The sequence below is a fragment of the Corapipo altera genome, unplaced genomic scaffold, assembly GCF_003945725.1.
Source record: "Corapipo altera isolate COAL_440 unplaced genomic scaffold, ASM394572v1 73, whole genome shotgun sequence".
In the NCBI taxonomy this organism is placed as follows: Eukaryota; Metazoa; Chordata; class Aves; order Passeriformes; family Pipridae; genus Corapipo; species Corapipo altera.
Window position 1 is genome coordinate 1,001,798 of NW_020884957.1, and position 10,551 is coordinate 1,012,348.

The window sequence follows — 10,551 nt, forward strand, 5'->3', positions numbered from 1 at the left end:
ATAGAATCAATCATTTAGGTTGGAAAAGATGTCTACGATCATCGACTCCAACCATTAACTTAGCACTCTTGCATTCACCACTAAACCAAATCCCCAAGCGCCACACCCACACGCCATTTGAACACTTCCAGAGATGGTGATTCCACCACTTCCCTGGCCAGCCTGTTTCAATGCCTGACCACCCATTTGATGAAGCAATCTTTACTAATATACAATCTAAACCTCCCCAGGCACAACTTTAGACCACTTCCTCTTGTCCTATCGCTTGTTAGTTACTTAGGAGAAGAGGCTGAACCCACCTCACTAAAACCTGCTTTCAGGCAGCTGCAGAGAGCGGTGAGGTCTCCCCAAGAATGCATTTCTACAAGATGTATTTGAAGGTTCCTCTGCTTATATGGAGTAGTGAAGGATATGAAGATCTTTTCCATAAGTTTGACAGATGTCAGAAAGGCTTCGGTAATTAATCACATTTCTATTTGGTACAAGCATCCAGAAAGCAATGAGATGATATGCAATACTCTGTAAGTGGTGCTTGAGAAGGAAGTGACCCTCTTTATTAGGTCTCAGGAGGATTTTAAGTCAGCATTGTACAAATACCGGCAAAGTGTCCTTTTTGGAAGGTGACATCAAATGATTGGATCTTACGATGATTCTTGTGGTCACTGAAGAAAGCGGTTATGGGGAGGACAGTGTTGCAGGTGCAGGAAAAGGCTGCAATTGCAGGACACTTATATTCTGTTTGTGTTATTCTGATGGGAACCAGTGAGCTCACATCAGCTGTTATGCCCATTCCTTCAAATAAAATATGCCATATTGCTCTCCTCGTATGAAAGAGCAGCCTTGAAACTGAGATGCAGAATTTAGTCATTCAAGGAGGAGCATAATGTGCTGGGAGTAACCACAAGCCATAATAGATTGTAAAGTGCAGATTGCTCAGATAAAGCAATGAGAGATACATAAAGTATTCCATTAAGAAGTAGACTCTCTGTCTGTCTGTTCTTGCCCAGTGGGCAGAGGGAACTTCCTCATGAAAAAAGAGAAGGCATACTGAAGTTTACTCTCACTTTCTCATAATACAGTTTCCTGAATGTCAGTTTTATGGAATTTGCCTTTTTCAAGATCCCTAAAGTGCTTGGAATAATATTCTTCCAGTGTTAGCAAAGTAGCTAAATACACATGAAGCTAGCAAGTATTTCATCATGATGGTAAAGTTCATGACTTTGTGAAACTAATAAGGAATTATTTTGTTTTATTGTATCTGTTCCTTGGCCATAAAAGATGACAAAAATGAGCCTTAGCTCAAGAAATAGCCTCCATCCAGCAATATGGTTCGTGAGGGTAACAGTATGATGTATTCCTGTGCTGGGAATATGCTCGTCACAGAAATGGGAAAGTTTAATACTGCTCTGGAGGGAAGACACTGCCAAAAAAATATGCAAAAATGGCACACATACACACATACAGGGTAGAGGGAAAGGAAACAGCATGTGGCTAAGACTGGAATACTCATTCTCCATGAGTTTCATTGAAATGTAAACAAAAGTAGCAGAACAAAAGAAATTAAGAAATAAAAGTATATAAAAAGGAAAGATGAAATAAATTAAAACAAAAAGCTAAGAACCCCTTGGAAACAGTGTCATGCAGGCAAAACTCACAATGAGGGTGCTTTGACTCAGACAAGTACTTCCAAAGAACTGAGGTCAAATTGTTCTTTCACTGTTGCACTGTAGGCATGAAAGAAGGTAGGGGCTATGCTCTGCACATTGCTGAAGCAGTAAGAAAGAATCTTCAGAATGAATATCAAACATTCAATTTGAATCTATGTATGGATGGGACAAAAATTTAAAAAAAACAAGTGCAATAGGTGCAATAGGTGCAAAATCTGTCTCCCCAGTAGAGAAAATTAAGAAATAAGTAAGTTGGCACGACTGTCAGTCATTTCAATGCAAATGGACCAACATTCAAAACCAGTAAGTATTAAAAGGAAGTTTCAAAATTAATTTAATAAAACTTTCTTTGACAAATTTCATTTGTGGAAAAAAATACAAGGGGACACTTCAGAGTTAACACAGTATGAGTGGTAGAGAAGTCAGGAGGTTATGACAGTATTTGGTCCTCAAAGCAGGCTACTTGCATTGTCATATAGGCATGAACTAAGGAATCATAGACAAGAGGTATAAAAGCAGTACACTATCATTTATTAACAACTTTTCATGTTAAGAAGTAGAAGAATCATGCTGAAATAACCACTTCTTGGTTATCACCAGTTTCCGTTGACAGGAATTAAAGATCTGAATCCCAAAGATTGGGATTTTTGACATAAGGCAAAAAGACAAAAATTTGTATTGAAAGAACTCATAAATATTTGATCACTATGTGAATTTCACCAATGTTAGGCTAGCGGTTTAAGCTATTGGGAAAAAAATCCAATCAAACAGACAGAAAATTACAAAACCCAGTAACTAAAACGTTCCCAAATGCAGGTGCCACACTGTAACTTAAGCCTTGCATTGTTAGATATTCCAAGCATTTCAAATGGCAGCACCTATGTATGTGTAGCAACCTTGATTCCCATTCACACTGCCTTTTACTTTTGGATTTTTTTTCTAAGGAAGTCTGTTGTAAATGTGCAATTTATGATTATAATTCCAGCAATAACTGCTATTCAATGTATTTCCTCTGAAAAACAACCTGGCACCATGTTTAATGCTAGTCATTTCACCCCACGGAAATCTTAGGCTAAAGGAATCCACCTTTTCCCTTGAAGTATTTAACCCACCTATTTAATACATCAAGATAATTCTGTTCTTCATATCTGTATTATGTATCTTAACAGTAGATCAGGAAGGCACCTGTAATTAAAAATTAATTTCCAATTATCAGTCACAGTTTACACTGCTCTGGTGTTTCACACCATTCTAGCAGTCAAACTTCCTTAAGCACAATCTATGCATTTCACAAAATAAAACCAGAAAGCAATTGCTTTTTTAATAAGCTACAGGAAATAAAAGAGTAACATATGAGGGGCACACACCCATATACCTTTAATGCTATTCTTTTTTTGAAGTATTCTCTGCCTTTTTTTTTTTATTCTACTTGATTAATTCGGTACACACTTTAGAAGTCCAACAGAACTGCTGAACTGCATATTCCTTCTTGATGGTTTCAGCTCCCATTTGATGAGCTCACCTCTTAGATGAATTTCTTTTCTCCTAATCATTTACAAATATGCTTTGGTACTTGGAGTCAATATCTAGTATTTTGGTTTTAGTTCTTCTCTATCCCCCCTACACTCTCACTGTGATATAATCAGTTCATTTATTCACCTATTATCCTTCATTATTTCATGACTTTCAGATCATTGGTACTTATGATATTATTCCATCCCCTGTTCCCTTCTCACCTGTCATTAGTCATCAACTATATCCATCCTTCTAAAGCTTCTACAGCTTTGTTCCTCCTTTCCACTGCAATGTCCACCTTGCACTCCTTCAGCTCTGTATGCTAACAGCCAAATATTTAGCTCCTAGCATGGTGGCAGGGCACCAGTGGTCTGCTCACTTGTTCCATGAAAAATTTGCTCTTTTATCTGAATGGCTAACCAAATGTATTTCTCCAGCTTAACTGACTTCTAGCTCCACACCTTTTTTCCACCTTTATTTTCCAATTCCCAACTCCTTTTTTTTTCCAAATCTCTCTATGCATTAATTACAAGGAAACAATGAAAACACAACATAGAATTCATTATCCCATTAGAATTTTCTCTCTGATGCCTTCTATTTTTTGCATTTCTGTACTTTACTTCACTGTGCTTTACTTTTACTGTCCTCTCTTCTTGTATAATCTCTATAATTTGTATCACTGACACTTGCTTTCCACAATTCTCTTTTTCAGTCTCTCATTTACCTTCAGATCTTTCCCAGAAAGCACACAGGAAATGTATTTTGCCTTTCCCACCACAGAAAAAAAGCCCCACAACTGCCCTCTCCAACAGTTCTGCTATGTTTTTGTTTCTAAATTCATTAAGCACACTACTTAGAACTGATCATAATCACCATTTACCCGACGCAGTCATGAGACGACTCTGAGTGTATCAGAACAAAAGGTCTATCTAGTCTAGCAAATTCTCCCTAGAAGTGGTCAAAAGTAGACGCTTGGGAAAAGAATGAGTGAGAGATATACAACTACTATATCTATGCTGATGACTGACATTTTTTTTTCTGTTTCTATTTTTTTCTGTTTCTCTCTCTGGTGTCAAAACTAAAGTGTTAGTCTGTTTCTACCACTTTTTTGTACAGATCTTAGCATACATCTAAGTTCATTAAAATTTTTTCATGTCCCAGCCTTCCTCAAACAGTATAGATTTATCCTCCTAACCATGAATCTGTTCTATGACCCAGGAATTATCTTAAATTTAAATATCTATTTGGATCCTCCTGTTCTCAATATTTCTAAAACTTGCATGAGCTTTCTACATAGCATATCTAAGACTGTTCATAGAAAAATAATTGATTTCTCATCATCACTTTTATCTTATGTCTCAATTACTGTAACACATCTTTTATGTTCATGACAAAAGTCATTTTCTCAGCAAGTACAAGACTGCTTCAAATACAATTTTTTTTAGTCCACTACTTTGACCACATTACTGGCCTTCTTTCTCCACTATGATGGTTCCTCTCTTCCCCATCACATAAAACAGAAAAGACCTGATTTGATTTTTCAAGTCCTTCCAGGCGTTTATTGACATATTAATTACCTTCTAATGACTACTCAGGCATTGAATCTCATCTCTATTCAGTTCATGAAACTCATCCCATTTGGGAGGTCAAAAAATCAATGATAGTTAGCAATGGTCAGTATACCAAGACCACTGGTTTTATATATACCCATAGATTTTTCCCTTATCTCTTGTTCAAACTCCATTGCAAATTGTCCAAGATTGAGACAATTCTTTTTGTTCCTACTGTGTGCCTACACACTGAAGTGTGTCCTCCTGAATCCTCATTACAGGCAATGACATCTAAGTTCATTGTGCAGTTTAGAATGCATAACTGGAGATTTGAGCCCTCTCTCTTTTTAGTTATGCCTACAAAAATTAAATGTTTTCATCCAGCTGAGCACAGTCATTAGCAAAACTTTTACTGAAATTTTATTACACTTCCATATTGAAGTATCTGAAGAGCTTGACTTTGTAGTTTTTAATATAACATGCATACCCACATATGCAGAAGAGTCTTGCTCATGCTTATCTAGCTGATGCCAGTGAGGCTACTCAAAAGAATGAGGATTAGTCACATTAACAAGATTTGAAAAATTGGAACTGTAATGCAAGAAAACTGTTGAGCATAGTAATTTTTTAGCTCAAATGTAATAAACACCATTCAGGTCACTGAAAACCACTGAACTCATGAGGCACATTTCACCTCCATTAACTGCATACTTTCTTAAATAATACTAAGTACAACCTTAATTTTTTTTTCTATATTAAGAAATCAGGCCTAACAAGTAAGCATTTACTTTTCAAAATAACTGTTTTGCGATTTTCCTGATGTCAGAAAGTGTGTTGAATTGCCATGCACTTGGCTCTTAAATTAGCACATCAATCTACTGTATCACTTTCAGAATAGGTCCATTTCACCTAAGTACCAGAGTATAATGTTTTAATGAACAGGATATATTAAATATCTAATGTAATACTATTTTATGGCAGACTACAGTGACAGTCTAGAAAAGGCTATTCTCTAAATATCTTTATCAAAAAGTTTCCTTTGAGGATTTATAAAGAAAAAATTGAAGTCAACTGGCTCTGAAAGTACTTGAACCTAATCTGAACAGCTGTAAGCAAATACTCCAGATATCCTATATGCAAGGAATGCTTATCATGTTCACACAACTGCCATTACCATCCAAGCATGTCTTTTCTATAAAACTCCAATCAAATGCAGGCACATAAAAATGACCTGAGTGCTCTGGCCTTTGAGAGCTCCATCATCTCCAAGCTCTTAGGATCAAAACTAAAAAAAGATACAATTATCTTACTAAATGTGTTCCTCAGATGTTATGAAATACAATTTCCAGGAGGGAATTTTAAGCCTCTAAAGAATTCTGATATGCAAAGTGGTATTAAGCCTTCCCTAACAGATCTGCTGAAGCTTTGCCCTTCTCCCCCACCTCTCCCTGAACATGCTACCACTATAATTCTCTAACTTCCAGCTGCACGTTTTGATGCTGCTAAAACAGAGCTGTGAAAAATGTTACTGCACATTTCAGCTTCTGAAACAGCTACTGGTGGACAGAACTTTAAGAGTGTTCTACTACTCTGGATTGTGCCAAGACTGGAAAGTCACCTTCTTTTACATTTTTACAGGCAAGAGAATTTTTCTTTGCCTCTCCCCTCTGCAGTCCAAGCTTGAAAAGTGAGTAAAATCAACCTTTGACTGAGTCTTTAACAGACTATAGATACATGTTTAAAGTTTAGAAAGTGAATCAGGGAGATCTAAGTTGTTCTGTCACGTCTCAGGGTGATTTAACTACTTACAGAATTTATCAACCTCTGAAGACCACTTCTATAGCAAGCCAAAAACTAGAAGAACATAACAGAATCAAATGACTACACATTTTAATATGTAACTGGTCTTAAAAAATAACTTCAAGTGGGTGCAAGTGCTAGCTGGTGAAGCATACAGGATCTTCTGCTGTATTTTCCAAAAACCTTGGAAGTAAAATCAAGAATAATTTTGTTTTTAAAAAGACATATTTTTTAAAAACAAACAAATTACCTGGCAAGGCCTTTTCATCTTAATGGCTATAACATGGTATCTGTAACAGCAGAGTTCACAGGTCCATGACCCTCTTTCACTTATCCACTTTAACAGGCAAAGCTGATGTGTGTATCGTACTGACCCATCGCAGCGGCAAGGGTTTAACAATTCACCCTGAAAAGGTAACACAGAAACATTAACTTTAAAAGGAATCTTCCGCGTACGTGTACACTCAATACTAAAATATTTAGAGGTCTGTAACAATGACCTAGTCTCAATTTCAGTATGTGAAAAAGCATGTATTTTTGGCTATAAGAGACTCAGAGATGTAACTGTTTTAAAAATATCTAGCTGATTCTTATGAGTCAAAAGCCAGAAGGCTGCCTACACATGTGTGTGTACCTATGTGAAACAACTGAAATAATACCACGCATCAAACAACAGTAGCATTAGCCCTTTCAAATAGCTCAAAAGGTACCAAAAGTGGTTGGATACATTTCTCTAGCAGCTACTTGCAGTCATCACTCAAAAAGAAATGGGTGACATCACGGTTCCAAGAGAACCTTGCTCTTGGAGCAGGGCTCTGTGCTGCTCAGCCAGCCAGCTGTCAGGCAGGACCTCAAATAATGTACATAAGCACTTCCCCCAGTAGTTCACATATTTCTGTACTATATAAATCAGCTATACTCTTCTTTCCAAGACAAGCTACAAAATGCTAGTTATGGATCAATTGCTGATATTGTGCCCACTAACGTCACAGCAGAGAAGATATTTGGAGGTCTTCTCAGCATTACTTGTAAGCTAACACTCTCGTTTCAAAATCTGACAGAAACCGGAGAATTTCGTATTGTTTTAAGTCCCTGCGGAATGAGCCAGCGAGCGCAATGGCCAGAAGACACAGAGCGTGCAAGCCAGGCACGGCACAATCCCTGGATTTTCCCAGAGCTCTGCGCCGACTCAGGTTTGCCCCAGGCGTTCGCCAGCACCACCTCGCACAGCAGCAGCCGGGGTTCGCACCGACGCCGAGGAGGGCGATCCTTACCAGGGACTCCGGGATCAGCACCAGGGACAGGGCTCGGCCCCGGGCACGGGGGGTATGCGAGGTGCCGGCCCGCCCGCCCCCGGCCAATTCTGCTCACCTGCTCGGGGCCCTGGAAGCAGATCTTGCAGATGGGGCCGGCCCCGCCGGCGTGGCCGCCGCTGCCGCTCTCGCTGCTGCTGCACACCGAGCGCCTCTCGGGCTTGTCGCCGCCGGCAGCCCCGGCCCCGCCGTGCCCGCTCTCCGAGCCGCCCCTCGGGCCCTCGCCCTCTCCTTCCTGCGAGCTGTCCCCGCTCGCCTCCCCCGCCCCGGCCGGCAGCTCCAGCGGGGCGGTGGGGGCCCGCGGCGGCTCCCCGGCAGGGAGGCCGACGCTCCCCCCGGTGCAGCTCATACCGCGGGGCACCCGCTCACCGGGGCGGGGACGGCCCGGAGCGGCGGATGGCGGCGGCGGGGGAGGAAGGAGCGGCGGGGGCGCCTCTCTGGCTGTCGGCGGCCGGGAAGGTGACCCGGCGCGGCCGCCTCCCTCCCGGGCCCGGCGCTGTGCGAGGGAGCGGGCAGGCGGCGTGCGGGGCCGGGGGCGGCGGGGCGGGGCGGGGGAGGGAGACAGAGAGCGAGGGAGGGAGGGGCAGGTCCGGCACCGGGCACCGCCGCCGCCTCCCCCGCACCGGCGCGGTCAGACCCGCTCCGGGGGAGCCACCGCCCCCGCCAGCGCCCCGGCGCCCGCTGGGCCGGGCGAAAACCCTGCCCCTTCCCGGGACGAAAAGCTCTGCCTGCCCGCCCGCCCCCTCCCCTCAGCACCGGCTGCCCCCGCACCGCGGCGGCCGCGTCCCCTGGCCCGCCCCACGGGCACTGCCCGCCCTTCCTTTCGCGGCACCTCCCGGCCCTGCTCCCCACCCGGCACCTCAGCGCTCACGGGGCTCCTGCACCCCGGCACCCCCGTGGAGGACGCGGCGCTTCGAGGGACTTCTTTCTACTTTATCAGAGGTTTGGCTGCAGAAGGTTGCGCCTGGAAAAGCTCGACAGAACGAATATTCAACAGTTGTTCTTTGAGTGTGAAACAGTAGCTCTATCCAGTCTTTTGTGGCTGGCTTTTTTTTTAATTCATTACATCACCTCATTTTCAAAATTAAATCTGCTAAAAACATCATGATCAAATACCTTCTAAAAAAAAAAAAATCCTCAGCACTTAGAAATTCTTTAAAGTTTGGCTGGGGCTGCTGAAGGAAAGTAGGTGTGAATTTCAGCATCAAGTATGACACTAGCGCACATTTGATCTCGTGAAAATGACAGCAACTGTCTGCACGAGGAAAGAGAGAGAAATAAAACCTCAAAAAACAATTGCGAAGCCATATGCTCTTCCATGTCCACATTTAGATCCAAAGTGTGATGAAATCACACCTCTTCCTCATTGGCTGTTTCATATATAGTCTCAAGATGAGAGAGCACCAGGATGAGCTCAGCTACTGCCTTCACCAGCTGTGTTGTGATAGTAGTGGTTTTCTTCGTGTGCACATGTTATTAGAAGACCAAAGCAGCAGACAGAACCAAACTAGCACTCCTCAGCCAACGATCACACGACGTTGTGTGGCTCTCAAGCTCTCTGGGAGGGCTTGTAGAGCATATTCAAAACACCTGGTCCAGCCTTTCGGCCTGGCTGGAGGCCAGCTCAGGCAATGTGCTGTCGGCAGAAAAGCATTAGCCCCATATGGCAAAAGCCATTTTAGTCCCTCTAGAGTCTGCATCTTTTATGGAGACCATGCAATAGATACATTAAGGGCAAAGAACACCAATGCTATTCACAGTATTGCACTAAAAAAGTGCATATTGGGAGATTGACTTCCTATAGTGGAATAAAAGGTATCGTTATACCTTTTCTCATCATCCACTAGTTTCCATCTTCATGAAAATATTTGTTCTTCTGACTCTACATTAGCTAAGCCAGTGCTCGGTATTAGGACAAGATGCTTCAACCCTAAAATTATATTTGTTCACAAGGTGGTTGTTAAGTAGGTAGGTAACAGATTCATCCTGATTTGGCACTGTAAAGCAAAAAATGGCACATTGGCCGTGACATTTTGATGAACTACAGATGCTGTGGAGTTAAGAAATTCTCTACGTATAATTTTTTCATAAAAAGCAATGCCTGAAGGGGTTGTCAGAGAGGCTAAACAGAATTGAAGACAGAATTAATCAAATAGAGTAATTGTAAGGAAAGAAGAGGCAATCAACAAACAATGAGAAAAAAAAAGAAAATGTCAGAACAAACAGATGAGTCCAAAATACTGCATAGAAAAGAACTAAAGCAAAACCAGAAGGAAAAGACAGTGAAACTAAAGTAGTGAAGTGAGAAATGAATGCTAAAAAGTTACTCTGAGTAATACAGAAGGACTTTGCCATTTGCTATATGTGAAGGTTTATGACATTTTTCTTTCTCTTTCTTCCTTTTGTTTGTCAGCAAAAGTTCAGTAAGTAACATGGCTTCTGGAAAGGCTGTAAAGAGAAGATAAAAATGTCAACACAGAAATGGAATGACTTCCTAATGGCAGAAAAAGAAAGAAAGATGTGACTGTAGGAATAATAGAGTGCCTTAAGAAGGTCAATCTCTTCTACTTAATCTTGACCAAAATAAAAGTATAACATGACTCTTAAAAGGAAACACATCTGATAAGAATCAGAAGATTTTTTTTTCACACATATGTAATTAACTTGGAGTGCTGATTGCGAGTGGGTATTTCACAGACATGAGTT

The 10,551-nt window shown here is 41.5% G+C and overlaps 1 protein-coding gene across 1 annotated transcript in view; it reads right to left on the bottom strand.

Moving 5' to 3' along the window:
• MARCH11 (membrane associated ring-CH-type finger 11) overlaps positions 1–8,369 on the bottom strand; it is a 29,094-nt gene extending 20,725 nt beyond the window's left edge. The window contains exons 1-2 of the mRNA XM_027663800.1: positions 7,904–8,369; positions 6,783–6,938 (exon numbers count right to left, since the gene is read on the bottom strand). Of these exons, the coding sequence (XP_027519601.1) occupies positions 6,783–6,938; positions 7,904–8,194 (447 nt within the window). The 5' untranslated portion in view covers positions 8,195–8,369. The remainder of the gene's footprint in view (positions 1–6,782; positions 6,939–7,903) is intronic.
• Between the last annotated feature and the right edge of the window lie 2,182 nt (positions 8,370–10,551).